This window comes from Rhodnius prolixus, unplaced genomic scaffold (assembly GCF_049639745.1).
Source record: "Rhodnius prolixus isolate KJV_2025 unplaced genomic scaffold, Rpr scaffold_1, whole genome shotgun sequence".
Lineage (NCBI taxonomy): Eukaryota > Metazoa > Arthropoda > Insecta > Hemiptera > Reduviidae > Rhodnius > Rhodnius prolixus.
Window position 1 is genome coordinate 67,805,322 of NW_027411581.1, and position 23,414 is coordinate 67,828,735.

General features: G+C 33.8%; 2 protein-coding genes across 2 annotated transcripts in view; both read left to right on the forward strand.

Annotated features, from left to right (window-relative positions):
• LOC141446281 (BTB/POZ domain-containing protein 3-like) overlaps window positions 1–4,614 on the forward strand; it is a 32,496-nt gene extending 27,882 nt beyond the window's left edge. Inside the window, exon 8 of the mRNA XM_074112815.1 lies at window positions 60–4,614. The gene's annotated coding sequence lies outside the window, so the exon portion shown is untranslated. The remainder of the gene's footprint in view (window positions 1–59) is intronic.
• Window positions 4,615–7,825: 3,211 nt separating this feature from the next.
• On the forward strand, window positions 7,826–22,955 carry armi (probable RNA helicase armitage). The gene is made up of 22 exons (XM_074112827.1): window positions 7,826–7,959; window positions 8,086–8,275; window positions 9,466–9,660; window positions 10,246–10,394; window positions 10,574–10,782; window positions 11,162–11,365; window positions 11,527–11,687; window positions 11,854–12,006; window positions 12,679–12,816; window positions 12,915–13,044; window positions 14,072–14,228; window positions 14,823–15,049; window positions 15,753–15,981; window positions 16,960–17,272; window positions 17,409–17,576; window positions 18,209–18,414; window positions 19,037–19,210; window positions 19,812–19,941; window positions 20,711–20,861; window positions 21,600–21,848; window positions 22,231–22,436; window positions 22,686–22,955. Exons 2-22 carry the CDS (start codon window positions 8,100–8,102, stop codon window positions 22,810–22,812), a joined length of 3,852 nt encoding a protein of 1,283 aa, XP_073968928.1. The 5' UTR covers window positions 7,826–7,959; window positions 8,086–8,099; the 3' UTR covers window positions 22,813–22,955.
• The last annotated feature ends 459 nt before the right edge of the window (window positions 22,956–23,414 follow it).

A 23,414-nucleotide genomic window follows, 5' to 3' on the forward strand; every position in this document is an offset into this window, starting at 1 on the left:
TTTTTTGCTTTTTGTAAGCTTTTTTCATGTTTGTAAGTAAAATGCTTTCCGTTTTCCAGGAGTTTTTCTCTCCAAATCTTCGTCTGCTGCTTCAAAACATTGAACCAGAAAACTTTCCACTAGAAGATACAATAACTAGTAAGTAACATTAAGGTGGTATATTCGATGAAATTCTGATTTCTATTCTGCGTGGGTTGGCTCACGTTTGAGCTGGAGCAATGTTTTAATTGTAAAAGAACTAATAATGCTTTTATAATTATAATAATTGTCAGATATACATAGATAATAATTATCTTAATGCAAATCACTAATCGCCGCCCTGCTTCAAATCTTCTGTGGACTTAAGGCTTCATGAGTGATGTATTGGATCCCGAAGAAGGCGAAGAAAGATCGGTTCGAAGACCAAATGCTATATTGGCCTTTTCGTTGCCCAAATGTTCCGCATGTCTAGCTTTTCAGAATAAAATGAGTCTGTTGAAGTTCTCCTCGACGAGGAAATCCATAAACCTAAACCCACTAAGAAATAAGAAATTTAGAATTGTCAGGTAGGTATATCGGTTAAAAATTAATATTGTACAAGTAGTTTACGAAAATAGTTGTCACATAAAACCTTTAGAAAAAAATAATAATAAATACTAAGTATTCACAGTTTTACTATTACTTTGTGAGAAAGTTTAATCGAGTTTGAAGTGAACAAATTTGTAAGTTTGATTATCAAACCTTCGTGCGCAATTATAGGGTGTTCCAGGGGTTTTGCAGGAACCAAGTAGACAGCCCTTCTTCGTATGTCTTGCCAATCTATTTTTGAAACTACAAAAGCCATAAAGTATACTTTTATTTTATAAAATAAAAATAGGCAAAACAAACAAATTAGCCTTTAAAGGAACACCATTGTTACAATTAACACAAAACAGTTAAATTTAAGAATGGAAAACATATGAAATGTATTGAAATTTTAACAAATATTTGTGTCGCTGAAATCAATTTGGGATAAAATTCAGCATAGTGTATTCTCTATTTTTGGTTGCTACATTAAGGCTAGTGCAAAATTTAAACATTTATTAAATAAGAATTTTACAATTTTTAGTTTATTCAGATTTTTAAGGCAAAAATTAAATTTTATATTTTTTCGTCAAAGATGGACAACTTAAAAAAAAAGTACCTCTATTGACTAAAATGATTTCACATCTGATAACATTTGTTAACGTTCTTGTTTTTTATTTTGGTAAGGTTTTGGTTTGGAACCTCTAGAGAAGGTTAGTTTAGGTTCTATTAGGTAGTTCAGCAAAGAAACGTAATTGAATTTAAAATTGCCATTAACAATCAAAGTAAGAATCTTTACAGTTTACACATCTTTTTATAAATTTTCTTGTTTCTTTATGTGAATCTTTAATACCCAAGTTCCCCTGATGGTCTGTCAGTTAGCGAGCGTACTTTGATATGGCAATCACCATATGGTAGTCCGGAATCTTTAGGAGCATTTATTTACCTGCGCGAGAAACGTGTCGTGCTAAACCGTGAAGGCAGGGTATTTTTAGTTGACTATAGCTGGCTAATAAAGTGTTTGGTGCATCTTAATTCCTAGGGGTGTAAGAAAACTTGAATGGGCTACAAGACCATCGTAAATAATGACACGTTCTTCATAGAGGGCAGTGTTGTTTTGGGCTATGATTGGAAACCATTTCTCCAGTTCATAAGACTCCAAAGTACAAACAAGTATTTCATTTTTCCAATTTCATTGCGTTAGGTTACTTTACAGCTTCAAATTCGATGACGTGTCTCAATCGGTGCTAGTCTACTATAGACGGTTCACAATTACGATCTTTATCTTTAAAACTACCCGTCTCTTTTGGGAAAGTAGTTGAACTGGGTTACTGGTCGTTTTTCAGCATTACTGAGGCCCATCATCACATTGTTAATGCTTTAGTTCTCCTCCACTGATTTGTGAGACCTCTTTGGAACTCTTCATAGAAAATTTATCCTGGAAGCGAATCATTATAATCAAGAGGTACATTTTATCAATTGTCCAATTTAAAATTACCATTTTGTTAAAAAAAAACATTCTAAGTGATTTTTAGTCATTAGTTTAACCTTGTTATTTATTAAGTAGACTTATCAACGACTAATTTAAAAATCAAATTAATAATTGTACGATATGTTCTACCTTCAAAATTATTAAAAGTTTCAAATATATTACTTGTATCAATCAGTTGATGTTGGATAAGGTCCATTATGTTGGGTCAGTTTTGGACCAATCTGATTGATTGGACAAATCTGGTTCAAAAACCAAGCAAGGCCATTTGATTCTCCGATTGCCAGTTGTTATTGATGTTTTCCTGGAAATCAACCATTTTCCTTGCGACAAGTTTAGTTACAAACTGGAAAATTAAAGATTCTCCTTCTCTTCAGATTACTGGTGGTGCAAAGGACAAAGGAGTTTCCTTGCGTATTCTAGTCATTGTGCAAATCCAGTTTTTGCTTCAAGTCTGAAACTTTTTCAGCGAAACTTCTGAAATTCATATATTTAAATTGTTTTATTAAATTTAAAGGTAGAACAATGAAATTTAATCTTATTTGATGTTTTATGGTTACCATGTTGGTTTGAAAGAGAGCTTTAAAAGAATAATTGTCTGTAGTTATTAGTTAAATATACATAAGAGAAATTAAATGGAGCTTTTTTAAAAAGAAAAAACCTGTATCAACATAAGAGCTTTTTAAGTTTAGAGTGTGTATTATCCACTTGGTTACTTACATTGTGGTACTTTATAGAAGTAACTTTTCTTATGTTATGTAAATTGGATTATTAAGTTACCGTCTGTAAATACTATAAGTTTTATATTGTTTTTAAATTGCACATTTCTCTGTCTGGTTAAAAAACATGAAATGGAAATGTAAATACAATTTTTAATGGACCATACAGATTAGTAACATTTAGTTAAAGAAATTATAGGCCTTATAGCAAAGTAAAACATTTTATTGAAATATTAAAAATTATTGGAATACCAAATTTTAAAACTAATTTAGAAATAAAACACCATATTTGAAAATAAATGTATTAAATGTGCATATATTTATTTATTGCTGTGAGAAAATATATATTTAAAAACTAAACATATAAGCTTTATTGTCCAATCACAAAGTGATGTAAAACATATATATATAGATTTGAAGGGTATTCTTTGTTAAAGTGAATTTTAATTTAAAGATTTTAATCGTTGTGTGAAGTAAAAGAGGCTTGCAGTAAGCTTTAAGCTGGTTTTTACAGGCGTCCAAAATTATCAAAATAATCTTTTTATTGTCATGTTAGAGAAAATCTGTTGGTTTAAAATGTTGGGGGAAATTCGCTAAAAAAACTGAAGAAAATTAGTTTGCTTTGGATTCACATGCTTTTTCCTTGATGCGTTTTAAATACAGTTTAACTAATTTTTGTCGATTCGATTAGTTCTGTTTAGAACTGGTCTGATGTGTTTATTAAAAAATACATCCGAACAATGTGTTATTTAAGTAACAACTGTGTATTTGTTAACTATATTTGCATAAAAATAAGAAAGTAAGAAACGCCATTCTAACATACAAAGCGTAATAGGCGGTTGAATCACTGGAACATTGTTCCATGGAATGCAGAAAATAGATCAATAATAGTAATTTAATGCTTGGCAAAATAAAATCCAATAATCCATTCAAGTAGAAACAGTTGCTAGGTAGTCGCAGAAATTTATCAGTTTACGGTGCTAGTCTACTATAGACGGTTCAGCTTTAGGCCGCTTCATAGTTCTATATGATGGTTTTTTGCAATTCTTCATCACTTTTAGTTTGGTGTAAATGTTGTGACTTGCCCCTATTAATGCTTCCCTCTCACAATGTGCTTGTTATTAATACATTTAACGCACGGTTGCTTTTCGACCAGCGGAAGGAAGTAACTAGTTCGATCCTTCACACTAACCTACCTTCCAATATAAATTTCTTAAGACCAATAAAAGGTTGTCAGCCGCCTGACGAAGAGAAACAAGGGAAAGTCTAGAAAAAAGCAGTCCCCTTCACTCCTCCTGATGGAATGATTTATAAATATTTTTAAATAAATTAATGAAAAAAGCTTTATTTTGTGTGATGTTTGTATGTTGGTACGCAAATAAAATCAGAAAATGATGGATGATGCTATATTTATTGTTGACGGTGCTGACGCCATTTTATCTTTTTCTTAAATTTAAAATTGGTTGAATCATTCACAGATATAAATAAATAAAGTAAAGTTAATTTGTATTGAAATCTAATGGAGTATGGAAATTAAAAACAATATTTTTAAGAATTATTTTTTTAATTCCTTAAATTAAATAATAAAAACAAATATATGTATATATTTTTCTTTGGAAATTTAGCTAAGATTGTTATTGTCAGTTGCACAGTTTATAAATAAAATGTGTAAACAAACCAGAGAAGTTAGAAGAGTGGATCTAGTCAGTCTTGGGTCAGCCTCTAGCAGCTTCTTAAACTTTTTTTTATGGCTTGGATTTAATTTTTGTAGTTGTACCATATTTTGTTTTTGAAATGTTTATTTTTCGATCCAATGTATGCTTATTTTTTTTTATGTACATAAATAAATTATTTGAATTGAAACATTTTATTTTATTTTATTATTCAGAACTTCTTGATTATTCTAGGTAGCAATGTTAAAGAAGAAAACTTTTCCTTGAACATTTGTGCTGGCAGGAGAAATATCCTCCTTGTAGCAGTGTCAGTTTGCAGGATTACTTAAGAAAATTTGTAGGAAAGTTCAAGAATGGCGATTCTAAGATTCCAGAATTTGGAGGACCATAATAATTAATTAATAATCTAACAAACATCATTCATTATTTCAATCCGTTTAAGGAAATAAATATGAGTGAAGATTATTTGTCAAATTAAAAATTATAGTAATCTCCTTAACAAAAACTTACAGTTTAAAAAGTTAAGTATAAGGGTTGATTAAACGCCAAAAGGTACACAAATCAGCTAGTACCCAACATTTCATTGATATTATTTTAAGTAATTTTATTACATTAATTTTCATTAATATTTTTTTGAATTTATTAGATGTTTCACAGACCCTTATGCTGGCCATTTTAATCTACAAAATATTTGTTCAAGTAGAACACCATTTAACTTAGATTGACTGTAATAAGATAAATAAGATATGCATATTTTTATGACAGCTAACATAATTATTCCAGTATTTTACTATAAGTAAAATTAGAGGGACTACATTAAATAACAATTGAGAAATAAATAATTATTGTTGAATAATTTACTTGATATTACCTACGCGTTATTTGTGCTCACAAATACTTCGGAAAGACGAATTCTAGACTGAAATATTGTTTTAAATCCGTGATTCAAATTTAAATAGTAGCCGACTCTGCCTTTGTCTTTTTTTACTTTAACGTGCATGTACATACATACGATATATGTGACTATTCAGAATAAAGAGCATAATAAAGATAAATCAGAAGAATAATTTGGAATAAAGCTAAAATAAAGTACCTATTTAATTACGAAAATATAATATACATTTTATCATAATTATAACAAAAAAATAAAATATTATGAATGAACAAAGGGAAGGGATTAGCTATGCGGTTAGCATATTGGATTCCCACGTGGAGGTTCCGGGTTCGAATCCAGCTGCTGACCCTTGATTTTCTCTTTCTAAGAGCTTCTTTCAGCTCACTGTCCGGGTGATGGACAGAGTTGTCTGTAACGAGAGAACACTGTCCGGAGGCCGGCAGTGCACTGAAAAAAGCTCCGGGCGCCAATAACCTTGATGTTGACGCGACTTAAATCATAAAAGAAAAGAAAAAGAAAATGAATGAACTGGCCAGCATAAGGGTCTGTGAAACATCTAATAAATTCAAAAAAATATTAATGAAAATTAATGTAATAAAATTACTTAAAATAATATCAATGAAATGTTGGGTACTAGCTGATTTGTGTACCTTTTGGCGTTTAATCAACCCTTATACTTAACTTTTTAAACTGTAAGTTTTTGTTAAGGAGATTTTTGTACCTTTTGGATAAATTTTCTTTTTTGTATGTTTTGCAAAGTTACATATCTGCTTTTCAGATTTTATTAAAATTGGGAATAATAAATTTAATTTTATCATTATAACCTGAAAAGGTGTTAAGTCGGAGTTACTACCACTGGACAGATCTTTTTAAAGAATGATTATAGTTGCGGTCCCCAAACCATCCTCAATAACAATTTTTTTGAGAAAGCGTTTTGAATAAAATAGGAAGGTAATGTGTACGTAAATAGCAAAATTAAACTGCGATTTCAGTACTTCCCTTTAAGAGGAGTAAGAAAAATAAACTGCGATTACAGTACTTCTCCCTAAAAGGCAAAGAGGCAAAGATTTTGAATCGAACTACAATTCATTGATGAAAATCGGTTCACTCATTGAAAATTTTAACGATTGCAATACTTCCTCTTAGTAGGTGTAAGAGCATGATGGCACTTCACAGCCACGTAGAGGAGCTTTAACCACTTCTTCTTACTAAATTTTATCAAAATCGGACTAACCGTTATAGAAATATTGGTAATAATAGTTTTAGAAAGGGCCTTACTTGGGTGGGGCAAACTCCCCTCCTTATGAGGCACAGCGTCGAGACTTTTAAAGTGCAAATCTGTACAAAATTTCGATTCGAATGACACTTTATTCATGACAATCGGTTTACTTTTCGATAATTTGAAACGATTGCTATACTTCCCCTTAACAAGTGTAAGAGCAGATCGTCGCTTTAATGTTACGTAGGGGAGCCCTAACCCTGTCATCCTACCAAATTTTATCAAAATCGGGCTAAGATTTACAGAGTAATTAATGATAATAATTTTGGAGGGGGCCTTACATAAAAGGGGCTAACTCCTCTCCCATTCCATGTACAGCGTCGCGACCCCCAAAAGGCACATCTACATAAAATTCCAAATCGAATGACATCTCATTCATGAAAATCGGTTCACGCGTTTAGGCGCTACGTTGTTTACAAAAAAGGTAACAACAACAACAAGAACAACAAGAAGAACAAGAACATTTTTTGAAAATGCCGTTTTTGCTCATTTTGAGCATCTTTTTTCTCAATATCTATCAAATCTAGGTTGTTGCAAAAAAATTACAGTTATAAAGGAGGATTTGCACTATATTTTAAAGAAAATTTGGGAATTTTATCTTTTATAGAAAAAGAGAAAAAAATTGTCAAAGTTGGGTGTTTTTCAACGTTACGCTTTTTCGTGCAGTTTTTGATGATCAACCCTTATACAACTGTCCTACCGGACAGTTTTAATATTGTCTGGAACGGTTGCTTAATCATTCCAAAAACTCGAAATTCCAAATAATTAATCCATCAGAAAGGAAAGTTCAAATAATACTTAACGCTTCCTTTTCATAGGTGGTTTTGTTGAATACGATTTGGTTTTATAAAGTTTTACGAAGTTGCGTTTATTAATTTTGTAAACTAATTAACTTTATTTGAACTGTGTTGAGAAAGAAATATTCTAAAACAACCTTTTTAAACTAGGGACATTTTTTAAAACGTTTTCGAACTTGCCAAATTTCATGTAAGCGCCAATACAAAAAAAAAATACGGTAAACGGTAGCAGAAAGAAACGAATAGATATCTCACACATTAGTAGAAATAAATCCCAATTTGGTGAAAAAGTCTCAAAAAATTAATTCTCCTTAGAAAAATAGAATTAAATATGTTTTGTGGATATAATTTGCCAGGAAAATTAAAAAAAATCCTTAGAATTGAGATTCCTTTCTAATTATTATTTTTTTTTTTTGGCGGACTTTTGGCTGGGAGGAAATATTTTAGCGCCCAAATTGCGTTCAGTTGGTTAGCTTTACTCGAAGTTGTAGCTACATAAACAGGCGGTAAGAAGTTGGCGATCCAGTATTATAGTTGGTTTTATCCCGAGTTATTGGATATAAGGTATCTATTAATTCATAGCGCCTACGAATTATCAATGTATTAAACTTTATGATTATCATTTGTATTTTCTAAGAACACTGGCCTTCAAAATCCTGGATCGTAACGATGTTATTTTATTTTTTAAAGAATCCTGGTTGAAAATGTCCTTTTTTTTAAAGAAGATATGCAATTTAATTGGCGTAGTTGACGCAGCTGCTGAAGAAGCACAGTTACTTGAGGAAATGAAACGTGAAGAAGCTGAAGACTATGACCTAGTTGTCACCCAAAAAAGGACCTGTAAGATTTATAAGGGTACAATTACCCATCTTAATGACAGGTAGGTAGATAATTTTGCATAGTTATGTTCCAAGTGAAGATATTCGCTAGATAAATAAGTTGATTTGTTATTAGATGTTATTTGTAAACTCATAAAATTTCGCATTTGCAATTAAAATGGTAAACTCGTTCAAAAAGCTTGCAATCTTTTCTCCTTGCATTCTATTTTAACAATTATTTTTAATTTTAAGCAAAAGTCAGATCACTGGGCTGGTACATGTTCTTTTGGAGAGCTAACCTACAATAATTCTCTTCACAATCTATAACGTGGTAGAAAAAAATAAAATAGATTCTACTTTTAAATGGTAAATATTAGTACATTACGATAGTTTCATCAAAGGAAATCAAAACATATTACTAACTAAAACAGAACTGGGCGAAATCACCACTTCCTCTTATCAAGTTGACAAACAAATGAAACGTTTTCAAAACTTAAAATTTCCTCGATATAACTGCTAAAAATCACAAGAACTTCTTTCCTAAATTGATTTTCTTTAACTTTAGAATGTTACTTAAAAATATTAAAATATTAATTGGATTTGATAGAAAAGTGATCAGTTACGCAATTTAGCGAATTTTTCGGAGCAATAATTTGAAAATGAAAGTAACTTTTTTTTTTTCTTTAATTTTTTTTAATTAAATTAACAAAATTTAATCGGGAAAGTATCTCTTAAAATTTAGGAATTTTCTTCCAACCCCCAAGTTCAGCAACACACTTAACTAACTCTTCTCTTTAATAGACCAAGACAAAGGTTTGTATGGATCTCTGTGTTTGTAATCATAAACACCGTAATAAGTAAAAATAGAAACCGTTGGAGCCATTTTCGAGAAAAACTAAAAAAGTAAAAAATTCAATTAGTGAATTCAGTTGAGATATTTTGATGGCTGAGTTACAGTCGACCTTGTGGTTAGACCCAATCCTAATATGAAGTTTCAGCTTCTAAACAGTACATCCAGACCGAGGGAATATCGGATATTTCCAATGAAAACGTAATACCAGAAAATTTGGCCTATCATAGTTGGTAGGTACAGCCTTTAGAATAGATAAAGAAAGTAAAAAAGAAGATTAATCAACATTCTTACATTCTCTAACACCTCATAATAGTAGTTATTGCGATCGATAACGTCACCATTTTCTTTCAGTTTTCCTAAATTACATTTAACAGCAGCCAAATGATCATTTGTTTTCAGGGTTGGAGTGATTGATAATCAACACTATTTCCATTTAGATATAGCCAAGTCACCTTACTTGAAACCATCTGATAAGGTGGTGTGTAAACTGTACACCAACGATGTTGACACCCTGGTTAGAGATGTTCAAAAACTGGATACAGATGAAGAAAATGATGAAGTAAAACTTGATCTGAATATGTTCAAAGAAAAATGGTACTGAATTTATCTTTATTACTTTAATTTTGAATTCTTTCTAAAAAAAAGAAAATTTTTTGAGATAAACTTAAAATTATTCGGTACTTTTCCGTTAGCCGGGCGCAAGCGAAAAACAGTATTGGGTAAAACTGTTTTCTTTACAATTCATTAATATTTGTTTATAGTTGAACTTGTTTTGCTTACTATTAATTAATATTTGTTTATAGTTGAACGTTTTCGACTTTTTTCCGTTGACTTGGCTCGCGTTTGGTTCACAATTGGCGACATTTGCGCCCGGCTAACGGAAAAGTACCAATTATTCTTATTACTTTTATTTTCTCTATTTTTTCTCTTCATTTTAAAACTTAATGTTAAGTGCGGGGTATTCTTACAACTTAGGAACTGAATATATCGTTTCTAGAGGGTACCTTGAACGGAATATGTAGATCTCTAGCAAGCTACCTTTACTGGTAACTTAGATTTAACGATCTTATATTTCAACTATATTTTGTTAAACAGGGTTTAACTCTTGACCCAGAATCGGGGAAGGTTGATTTGAGAATCAAATCCGCTACTTTTTCATTTATTTCTATTTTTTTATAGCGATTTAAAAGGAGTGAAAGAGATGAGAATGTATGGAAAAATTATTAAGAAACTTCAAAGAGAGATAACGGTGAAGAAGGAAGGCGATGAGAACACACACATAGAGTTCAGCTTGGACAATGTGGAATCAGAATTCATTCCATTGGCTGGTGATTATATATATATTTTTTAGAGACTTTCTTCGTCATATATAAATAGGTTTTTTTTACATTTTGGCTCTCCAGAGGTCCCCTTCGGAACTGTGTTATATGGGCGTTTTCGGCGTCGCGACTTTCTTACTTCTGATTTTGTTTGTTTTCTAATCCTTCAACCAATTTTTTTTTTTTAGGAGATATAGTTATCTTAGATTGTCTAGTACCGGATGGTACGGATGATACAGTTCCTCAGTTATCAATCAAGAAAATTTCTCCCAAGCAGACAGCTATTAGATCTGGCATAGTAACTGATTGGGACGATGTCAACGGCACTGTCAGCAACTTTGCCCAGTTTAATGTTCATGTATGTGAGCCCGGCTATCAGCCGACTAAAGGAGACAGGGTAAAGTGATCAGTTATGTTGGTTATATTCTGTTCATTCACATTTTTGTAAATGTTGTCAAAGAAAATACTGAAAATAACAGTTCGACTGGTCAGGAAGACGAATTTACCTCGAGTAAACTATTTTTCTTTAAACTAGCTGATGTAGATCTGCTTTTAAGACCTACTCAAGTTTTCAAAGCATAAAGAAGAAAACCAAAAATATCTTTCTCTTAGAGGATTACTAGTACGTTAAAATGAAAATTACAAAAAATATTTTAAAGAAATTTCAATAAGTGACGATTAAACATATAATGAGAAGTTGGAGAACGTTTGTTTTCGTTCTATGTATGTGTACATATGTATATGTGTATAATGAATAATTCAGTCATAATGTTCAGGTATTGTGTTCTCTGATTCGAATTGATCAATCATCATTTTGTTGGCGAGCAGTCCAAGTTATTCCTCAGGGCAGACAACCGGACGGACGGCTCTCCAAACAACATGCTGAAGCACTCAAAGAACTAATAAAAGATAAGGAAGGTGTATTCATAACCAGATGTGCCAGGTTTGAGCTGGTAAAAGGAATTAAAAAAACAATTGTGGTAAGTGAAAAATCTTTCTTGGTTTAATTTTCTACAATATTTTATTAATTATCTTTTTTTTTAACCTAGTATTTGGTTGAAAGTGTAGCGATCGGGTCAAAGTTTAGCAAAACTTTGGGACTTTTTGGAGCTGACTTTTACTTTGCTTTCGACTTTTTTAGGTTGAAGTGGTGAACAAAAGTAGCAGTTCCAAAAATATGGAAAATTGTGTCCGAGTTACCCCTTCAAATCTTTCTCAAGTAGATCTCCTGTCGCCTGTCCAGCATCAGACTGAAATACCTCCGGATGGTATAGTTTTATATAAGTTCTCCATCGAAGGGAAGTAAGTTACAAGATTTATGATTATTATTACTAAGTAAGCAAGAAATGTATCCTTCGAATTTTTATTTTGCCCCAAGGAGTTCATCCCTAAAAGATAAGTCATCAATCCCTGAGTCAATCCCCTACATGTTGATGTTGTATTTCATTTTGAATAAATTTGTAAACAGATATCTTGGACGATCTTCAGAACAGTATGTATGGCACTTTGATGGATTTCAAATTGGAAGAGTTTTCGAGTTACAAGTAACGGATCCTTCAATCCTAGAAACTGACGAAGATCTGAATGTTGCTCCTCAGCCGAGAAAAGATGTTACAGCTTCGTAAGTTTATTTTTATTTTTCGGAGACTTTTTCATTTACGAATTAGATTACGAATAAGATTTACAATCCACCAGAAATGTCCGTTTTGTAGCCTTTTGAGTGTGAAAGAGTGGTTTTTACTAGCCACTATTTGGGCAACTGAATTATCACTACGGAATATATTTTTACGATTTTCTAAAAAACGGCTCTAATTTTTTTCTTTGAACATGGTGTTAGAATCGTATTTAATGCTGATCTAGAACTTTTATTTAGAATATTTCTTCAGAATTCTTGACGGTACTTCTGAGAGAGGTGATCAGGAGTTGGCATAGTGTTGGCATCATAAGCTATTCTGTGAACTTTATATTTACATTAGAAACACATAGATTTATAACTATTTCTTCATCGCTTTATGACAGTTCTCAGTGAGGGGTTGGAGGTAGACTTTCCTGTAAGGTGAAATGTACGCTTTTACGAACTATTTGGTGGGAATGTTACTGGAGTTTGAGGAAGCGAATGAGTGAGTTAGTCCTTGAGATTCGAGTGACTATTCTTTCACTACATTTTTTACTTTTTCGTTTAATTATGCAAGTAATGCCGTGGCTTCCACTGCTTCTTATCCACCTTTTTCTATTTCTATTTAACACTGTTTAAAGAAATTTGTAATTAATAATTTATTTCTTCCATTTTCAGACAACTGATTGACAGATCATCAGGCGTGATTATGCCCGGTAGAAGATCATTCGCACCGGCTGCCTTTGTTCCAGTCAAATTAGGCCAGTTTCCACTCTCTGACCGAGTACTCAAGGCAGCTTTGCCTGATGAGAAAATGTTGGTCACATTCTTTTCTAACAGTCTGTTCTTGTATTCTCCAATAATTTTTTTTTTTTTCATCATTATGTGCCTTAACAGAAATTTTGTTACTCTAGGAGTTTAGATGATCTGATGATCAGAGTGGAGGAAGTTTTGCCAATTCTTAAAGAACAGCTGGAGCCGAAAACTTATTTTCCCAGAATGCACGCTTTATTGTATCTCGAAGAAGTAGCCATGCTTAAACAGGTGGATTCAATTTTTTTCATGTAATCTGTGTACATATTTGATACTACTTGTGGCCTTCTCAATATACGATGGAAGAACTCGGCCTAGTTGTGCTCGTAATGTATTTCCCAAGCAGAATTCGCTTCATCCATAGTAATTTATTTGCTTTCTTGTAATGGTTGTAATGTATTTTTACTTAATTTCTCTTCTTCAAGATGTTTTTTTTTGTGCTTTTAGTGATTACTAATAGTGGTTCTCGATGAGCTGCCTTTTTCTTCAAGTCGATTCTTAGTCGATAAGGCTTCTGGACCTTCCTATTTTCATTCTTCCATAAATTACTCGACTATTGATACCCAAATACCTTGCTCAGAATTGTTTTATGTTTTGAGTAAGCACCCTTAGATTGATTGTCATGGATTCAGTTGTTTCTAAAGCCTAAAAGCTTCTGATTGCGTACTTTTAGTGGAGTTTTAAGGAAGACCTTCCTTTCTTCTTCCCAATTAAAGCTGTCTTCGATTGAATGATGGTTAATAGTCGATGAAAGGGAAGGGATTATCTCAGTGGTTAGCGCACCTGATGCCAACGTTGAGACCTTGGGTTCGAATCTAGCTGCTGGCCCTTACATTTTCTTTTCCTAGGAGTTTCCTAGGACCGGTGATGGACAGTGTTGTCTGTAACGAGAGAACACTGTCGATGATCTCAGATGTTGATGCACTCTGAATAAAAAAGTAACTTATAAATAGTGAATAAAAGCAAGCAATTAATGGTTAGGTAGTGAATTATTCTCAACAGCCGCCATAAATGCCAGCGAAGTCCTTACGCAAGAACATTCTCCTTGATTTCTAATTTACACAGGAAATATCCATTTTATGGTCCCCTGTGACAGAAAAGCTGTTTTTTCCCCCAAAATGGTGCGGGTGTTGGTGATTCTGTGAACAAAGTATCTTAAAAAAAAAATTGTGTTCAAGGTTTGCAAATCTACTTCCACTTATTCTTGATTTCTGTAACAGAATCTGAGCTTTTTTTTTTTATTTATTTCCCCCATTAGGTTGGCGAACTGCAGATGGAGAAAACAACATTCAGGAAAAATGGAGAATGTTTGATTTTGGATGTACCAGCGCTGAGTCCATACACCACCAAGCTGGTGGCTGGAGATATGTTGATCGCCACGGTGCCCTCTCCCAGGCAGAGTGAATTCCAATTCAGTTAGTTAATATTTTACTAATAGTTTACTTAAAAATGGTTAAAATAGGATTGCTATTGACTATACTCTCTCCAAGTATTGAGTTATTTATGTAAATTACTATCGCATTTCGAAATCCACAGAAATACTTACTTCCTCCTTAAACTATTAAGAGCAGTAAAAAGAACACATTTCCGACCTAGAGCTTACTGCGCTAATAACAGTTTCGAGAAAAATTAATTATGAATAAATTATATTCCTTATAAGATGGTGAAAAACAAACTTAAAAACAAAGGGCCCTGTCACTTCTCTCCCCTAGAGACTCTCCTTTTTTGACTTCCTAAAGGAAATTTGGAACATTTTTACTTGGAAAAATATGTTACGTTACAAAATCTGTACATTATTTTTGTTACATTGTAAGCAAGGTACTTTTATAATATTAAGGCAGCTAAATGTAAGGAGAAGATTTGAAGCTTCAACTTTGAAACTTTCCCTTACAAGATAAAACTACTAAGATTCCTTTAACTGCTACGTTTATTACAATAATTAAATTTATAGAAGTTATATTTTACTTCAATGTTTGTCTCTTAATGAAAGTATTATATTTATGTTGCAGACAATCGTAAATATGAAGGAGTAATACATCGTGTGACTTCTACAGAGTTATGGCTTCAATTTGCCGAAGATTTCCACGATTCTTATCATAAAGGTACAGAATACTCTGTATCGTTTGTGACAAGTAGAGCTTCATTAAGACGTATGCATCAGGCGGTAAATCTGGCCGTGAAACATTTGGGTCATGCATGGCTCTTTCCCCAGGCTATAAAGCCGAAACTGCCCCAAGTGAGTGGAATTTAGGAGATTTTTGTGTTTATTTGCAGTGTTAAATTTAAGCATTTCCTGGTAAAATTTCCTCAGTAGGTTTTATGAAGCATGAAGGCAGCTGATAGTTAGGCATTACCACATCTGGCACCACATACCTACACTTCAATTCCTTCCAAGGGGTTGCGAATATGTGCCTTCAAATTAAGAGTTCTAAGAAGAGTATACTTGCTTTTTCTGAAAACTACCATGGTCTCTAACGAATCCTTGGGAAGTGGGAGCCGGTAGTTAGAGATAACCAACCATATCTATAATCCTTTTATAGTATAATTAATAGTTAATTTAATACAAATTAGCCATTTTGTGTTTAGAATGGTTTTTAAGTTTCCTACGCCTGACGTTTCTTTGCCATATTCACAATACTCCCTATGGATGAGTAGATGTTACAACCTCTTAGTTTAATATTTTCAGCACACTCTTAAAGCCAAAATTTCAGGTCCGTTAGACCGGTATAATTCCCAAGAGATCGTTCATTGAATGTTTCCAGCTTCATCTATCGGCAGGTCATCTTGCAACATCTGCAAACCTGAGAAATCCATTTAGTTTATCTATGAACCAGTCTGTCTCCAAATCAGTCCTTCATCTCAAAGTGCATCATACAAGACATAAGTTCACTTTTCGACGATAGTCGAAAATTAATAAGACTTTTTTTTTTCTATTTAAGGTGATTGTAGAAGAAATCGAAGGAAGTGACGAGCAAGAGGAAGCTGAAGGAAGTAATGAAGATCGTATCCTAACTAGAGACGGCCTGATGTTCACTAAAGAAATGTTAAATCTCGGTGACTTAGAACGGAGTAAACTGAGTATAAAGGGAAAGCAAGGAATCGAATGTATTAACTATTTGTTGAAACAAGCAGAAAATCTAACCGCGACGTCTTACAGAAAGGGCAGAGGTAATCTGTCAGTATGTGATTTTGCTAAAAGATTTAGATAAGTGCTTGGATCTGATCAGTTTTTTATGGTCCCAGATTTGTTTACAAAACAGTCAATTTTCCCTGAATACGGAGAGAAATCTGGTGTGGCCAGCCAGTCTTTCTCGACTTTCCCACTCAACAATTCTCAAGATTTTAACTTAAACAATTATAAGTTTCGTAAAACTCTACATTACACTTTAGAACGAAACTCAAATTCAAATGTTGATCTAGCAGACATTTACCCTTTCTTAATAAGACCATACTTTCTGCTCTTTAGAAGGAATCTTGTCCAGCTTATCGAATTTGATTGGAAAAAGTGCTTTCAGTAAAAGCTGTAGACTCAAAAATCGATGGAACAACTCTCGAGAAATTGTCAAAAAAGTGAAAAAATGTCGTGTAAAGTAGGTTGAAGGTTTTTGATAGCCAATAGAATCCACTGGCGAGAGAAAAATTAAAATATAAAATTCAACTACTTTCGATATTTCATTTTTGAGGTATTTCAGTTTCGTGAATATGTAAGCATTTTTAAAAACACGTGCTAATTCAGGGAGACCTAACAATTGAAATTTTCGATAAAACTTCTTAAAAAAAGGCATTAGTTGGCTACCCTGTAACATATTTTGGATCATGTGTATGGCTATTCCACGTGAACATAAAAAGATGGGTTAGGAGGTTTTAATCTGGAATCTCTGAAATACTATGCCAGAACCCCAATTAATGAATGGATTTTCGAAACAGGAAAGTAGAATGTGTGGGTTTTCTTTTAAATGTTTTCTTCCAGTGGCAAGCTTTAACTAGGAGTTCTTGAAGGAGGTGGATGACTGACACCTCGACTGCGAATTTCTCTTAGTAACAATTTAAATCTAGGCAACCACGATGCCGATGATCTTAACTTGGCAATCTTCAGCTAGTGTAGGCATATTGTTTCGTTACTCTTATATAATTAATGGTTTTCAGGTAAAAAGTCGTATGAATCTAATCGAAACAAAAATAATGATTCAAATGAAAATGAAGACCAGTCAGGATGGACATTGGAATTCGCTGGAGGCGACTGTCGCAGAGGATTGACAGCCAATGTGCCTAGAGGTCGCGGTGGTGCTCCAGTTCGTATAGCGCACCGTGGAGGGCGTGGTTCAGCTGGTAGTCGTGGAAATCCGGGCGTTGGCAAGAACATCAATTGGAATAGACATGGCAGTGGTTATGGCATGCACTGTACAATTGATAACGAGAGCAAGGTCACCATTGCAGTGGAACAGAAGAAGAAGATAAAGTAAGCCTTCCGATTAGAAGTAATCTGAGAATGAGCCAAATACCTGAAACCTGGTTATATACCTGTAAAAGACATCTCACAATCGAACGCAGTGACTCAAATATAACGAAAATGTTTATTTTTTTTTTATTGTCAGATGGTTCAACAAAGGTTTGAATCTGCAGCAGAAGGAAGCTGTACGAAATGTATTGCTGGGCGAAGCCAGACCGTTACCCTATGTAATATTTGGTCCTCCAGGAACAGGGAAAACTGTAACAGTGGTGGAGACCATCCTTCAACTGCATACTCTCATTCCGGAATCAAGGTAAAGCTGACTTGAATTTCTCACTTCTTCTTGCACCTCCTATTAGGTAGTATTGCGATCTGAACATAGCATTTTCACGGAAATAAGCATGTCTATTGAGTGAGGTGGCCTAGAGAACATTGCTTCTCCCAACCCAGTAAGCTTCTATTCCATTGAGATACCATTGTCGCATCCGACGGCAGAGTTTCGGCTAAAATCGTCGTTATTGTAACTGGAAGAGAATTTTGGATTGTCGATATTCACTACAAATTAGCTTAAAGCAATTTTTCAAAACAGAAAAATGACTGCTCATTAGCCACCTCAGAGTGAGGTAAAGTAATCGCCTATTTTTAATGTCCAACCACCAATTAGCCGTCATAGACGGAGTGCGTAATCTCATATTTTACTGTAAACATTTTACCAATTAAATAAAATTTAACTTCACGTGTGTCGCTACTTTTATTTAGTAGAAAAGTATGAGCTCCCACCCCATATCCAAAAACTAGTCGGTAAGCCCCATTTAACGTCCAATTTGGAGAAAAATCACTTGTAATAGATCCTCAAAAAGGGTTTTCCCGATGAAAACTCCAATTTAAAAGTTATAACGAAAAGAAAAAGGAATTATAAACTCAGTAATTTTTTTTTTGTCCTAGATTGTTGGTGGCTACTCCATCAAACAGCGCAGCCGATTTAATAGCCACACGATTACTGGAATCTGGTGATCTTCGACAAGGCGATCTACTCAGGATGGTTGGTTATCATTATCTGGAACAAGGAAGAATATCCGCTTCCATAGTACCATTTTCAGCTGTTCCTGATGTCAAGGCTATCAACATTGTCGGACCTAGTGGCAATTGCCGTAAGTACTGACGTATATTTTTCGCCATGGTTTCTGGGAATTATTTATTTTTAATTATCATGCTGATATTTTTAATTATCATGCTGATATTTTTAATTATCGTGCTTGCACTTTGTACACTCGCGAGCCTTAACTGTAATATCAACATAGGCCTTATACTGATAAGGGAGAATGTAAGTTTCTTGTTAACTGTTACAAGAAAAGTTCTGCATTTTCATTAAAAATCTCATTTCCCAAAAAATACCCTTATTAGAAATTTCCGAGAGAAATGCTTCAAACAATGATAGATCTACTTGTATGTAAACAATTAGTACGAGTTTAAAAAAAACGTACGAGCCATTTTTTGACACAATATTAAAACACATAGAAAAAGAGGCAGTAATATTGGTACTTCCCTTAGACCAATTTTAAAAACGGAAACCTTATTTTGGTGGTGCAAATGAGCAAAATATTAAATTTCAACTCTCAGCGAGTTTCCGTTTCTCAAATACCTCAAAGCGGATATTCCCAGTAAAATTTTAAATTTATAAATTTTCTCTTACTTAGAAGAAACACCTCAGAGAAAGAAAGAAAAAATTAAATTAATTGTTTCATTATTAATTTTGTATGTGCCTAAATGTAGACGAAGGAGTACAGATGTGTGGGAGAGAACAGCTGGGGATGCACAGAGTAACAGTGGGCACTCTAGGATGTCTTGGACTGTTGTACAACATGGGCTTCCCAAGAGGACACTTCACTCACGTCATTGTAGATGAGGCTGGACAAGCTACTGAGCCGGAGGTTTTAATTCCAATGGGTACGATTACAAAAGTCTAATCGTTAGAATCTAATTTTAATTATTTAGCTCTTTTCAAAATGTTTGAGAACAGTTTGAAATCGCTCCAGCTGTGTCTCGACGACATTCGAGTAATGGCTTGTTTAATTTGTCCCCATTAAATCTTTATGTGAAAAGCAAATCAAAATCCTTCTCTGAGCTTTTCCCAAGCTGCTAATATGAGAGGCCGCCAATTCACAGATCCCTATTTCTAAGTAGGTATCTCAAGATAGCAGTTGAATTGTTTATTACTCAGCTGTCATTAGGTGTTCGTGGTGCGTCCAAATCAAGAAAATCTGAACGAAATTCATATAGTAAAGTCGCACTTCTTGTTCAATAATAAAGTTAACAACTGTAGCCAATGGAATCAAAACCGAAACCAAGTTTGGATTTGGATATTGTTATAGTTGTCACACTTACATTCATGCTCTATTTCGCTTTCCACTTTGGAGTCTCAAGGCATGTATAGTCGGTGGAAACTCCATTTAGACGAGATCGTGACGCTCTCTTTTATTTTGGCATTTCCCGGAAATGGAAAAGCTACAGTTGTTATTACACAATATGTTTTCTTTACATGTTTAAGTGTTCCTGCACATGGACTACGGACAGGTTGTGCTGGCTGGAGATCCACTACAGTTAGGACCAGTGGTCACTTCTCGTCTTGCTTCGCGCGGAGGACTGTCCGAGTCACTGTTGGCCAGGCTTCTCAGCAGGTCTATGTTTTTGCATTATTTTATTTTAGTTTAAAATTGCAGGGTCTAGTCCCAGTCTGGGATCTACCTTATTTATTTCATCAGCCCGCAATATCTCAGAACCTACCGGTCCTTCAATATGTCTTTCCATATCCATCAGGAGTATGTTTCCGGTTTACTCAAGCCGCGCCTGCACTCCTAATAAGTGTGATATTGTGAATTGTTGATATTGTAAAAGTATTTTTAGATTGAATAAGTGCCCCATAACATAACGGTGTAATCTACCAACCCTAAGATATTTCTTAGATTCCTCAACCCCAAGGAACTTTTTTGAATTGACTTTACTTTTAATTTCTTTTAGATTGGGCACACATCGAAAGCTGGCTCCACCGTTTTTTTTTAACACATTAAATGCTCATTTTTTTTTTAATTTTAATAATCCAGAAATTTTCATCAATGCTGCGAACACCAGCCCTGCAGCTATGAAAGATTGAGTTCGACCTTTTCGCCCGCCTTCTCATTGCTCGGATTCATGGCCATTAATCCAGTAATTTCTAATTACTCTATCTGATTCTACTTCATAAAGAACCCACTTCTGCCTGAGTGTACTAGACAAGGCCTTCAATTCTTACAACGGGGGACGTGGGTAAGCCGATTTACCTGGATGTTTTTCCCGTCTAACCGAACACCATTCTTTTTTTTAAAACAACATCTAATTATCAGCCTCAATACAAAATTCAAGATAAATTACAAATATAAATCATTTATACTTTTTTATAATTAATTTTAGATTTCCATACACAAGGGATCCCGCAGGATTTCCGGACAGTTCCGGCTACGATCCTCGACTTGTGACCAAATTAATCAATAACTACAGATCACTACCAAAGATACTTAAGTTACCCAGCATGCTGTTCTACGACAACGATTTAATACCAAATGTAAGTGTTAAATTGTTAAGGGCTAATTTTATGTTCTGACTGTTGGACGAACATGTGTATGACTTGAAAGATACTTAGGATTAAATTTGAAATATATTTCAGCTACATTCCTTGCGTAACATCAGTTAAGGACTTTCTTTTTGACTTACCATGGTTACAGAGACACTCGCGAAGACTTATTGAGACTCATTTACTCTCACTCAGGAAACTTTAAACGAATTTTTCTGGACCAAACTCAAATTCAAGGACGTACCATTAAAATACCTTCCATCCTGTGAGAAGAAAGAGGAAGTAAGCCCTCTCTTTCTCTTTTTCAGATTAAGTTCGCGAAGAGAGCACTTTTAAATATATTTGTTTTGGCGATTTGAGTTGAAAGATTCGGGTAGAATAACTCCAGTAACGGGAAGTAACGACACAGTCGAGTGCCAAACTTGATTCATTTTTATCGTTTTTGAAATTTTCAGTTACATCAATTCGTGGAGGTTACAGAACAGGTATGGGTACCCAAACGAATGATAAAGTTTGAGCTTGCGATTTTACTCTTTTGAGAAACACTTTCTCTTATGGAGGAAGAGAAAAAACACGATTATTGTTGATCTCTCTTGCTAGCTTTGAGATTTGTTGATCAACGATCATGTTACATCCATTCTATTCAGAGTTAGGACCATAGAATAAGTTGGGTCGGAATTAATTTTAGATTTCAGCGTTTTCACTGATTATGATTATTTATTTTTTTAGATTGACGACGTGAATAGTGTGGAGGCACAAGTATTAAAAGCACTGGATACTAAGATATCTTGTCATAGCGACGGACAAGCTCCACCTTTACTGTTCCATGGTTTGAGAGGAAGCAACTTACAGGAAGCTGACAGTCATTCCTGGTACAATCCACAGGAAGTGGTGCAAGCAGTTGGCTATCTAAATATTTTTTACAGCTCAGGACTATCTCCGGATGATGTGGGCATTATTACACCATATCAGTTGCAGGTATTTTGCTTAGTTCACATGATGGTGGATAAAATATAACTTCCTGCGTCTTTCACACGGCTACATACTCACGCACAGACGCTATTATCTAAACACTGTTTTAGATTCTGGTACTCCAAATGCATATTTCCAATATCGAAACTTACATCTGATCACAATACTTTCCCTTACAATCTAAGAGAAAATTAGTAGGTTATTTTTTGTTTGTGTTTTGTTTAAGTTGCACCAGCAATGAAGTTGCTCCTGAAGTTAAATATTTTCTGGAAATTGCCGTCTGCTCATTTAGCTAGGATTAAATTTTGAATTATTTTTCAATCGAGAGAAGAACATGCTTATTGTTCAAAATAGTAAACAAGATTTTTCTTCTTTGTTTTATCACCAGTCGAACAAAATCCGTTTCATGTTGGATCGTATCCAAGTTGAGGCACCCAAAGTTGGATCTATTGAAGAATTTCAAGGACAAGAGAAAATGGCCATCATAGTTTCTGTAGTGAGGAGCAGTCCAGATCCGGTCAGCGTTGACATGCACCGTGCGCTCGGCTTTGTGGCAAATGCGAGGAGATTGAACGTTGCACTATCCAGAGCTAGGTAAGCCTTGTATCTCTACTTTACGTCCAACTGCCAAATTCCAGGCAGATTTCATTTAATGGTTTACATGAGAAATTTTCGTAAAGAAAGTTTGCTAGACGCCTCCCTTCAAGATCTTGATGTATCGCTGGTACTCATGTCTAATTCTGCATCTTATTTTAAAATTTATAAATATATTTCTAGAGTATAAAATAATTTAATTGACAATTTTTTTGTTTTCTATCTTCTAACAGTATCTTTCTGTTCCAGAGCTGTGTTGATTATACTCGGGAATCCACATTTACTAGCCCTGGACATGCACTGGAGAAGTGTGCTGAAGTATTGTGTAGAGAATAATGCTTACACTGGCTGCGATCTGCCCCCGGACTTAGTTTAAAAGTTCATCTGTTCATTACTAATATTTAAGACATTTTTAAACTGCCAAAATATTTCAATCAAGTATTTTTTACGTATCTGTTTATTATTCTTTTTAATTTACTATAAGATCACTTTTGCAGAATTGAATTTGTAGCCTTCATCAAGATTGGAGAAAAAGTATTCACAACTTATTGTTTATTCTTATGACTAAATTTATGCTCAAGTCATGTTCACGGATTTAATTTATTTAGTCAACCAAATTATTTACTTATCTTTGACATTTTTGACATTAATATTTTAATAATATTGCTTCATTATGACATAAAAATATTCATTAAGAAATGGTATGTCACCCTTTAAGCCATGAGTCTGTACGCCCAAATTGTACCTTTCATTATTTACATTTTAGGTTATTTTATTAACTAAACATTATGGCTATTAATATGTAAGTAAAAGACTTCTCAAAAAGCAAATATGTACGTCTGGATCTCAGTTAAAAAACAATAATAACATATGTAACTTGTGTCAAAGTAATCCAAAAACAATGCTAATCTAGCTTTTTAAAAAATTAAACATATATGTTCACATTTATCTTTCTTATTTCTTTTAACTGATAATCCG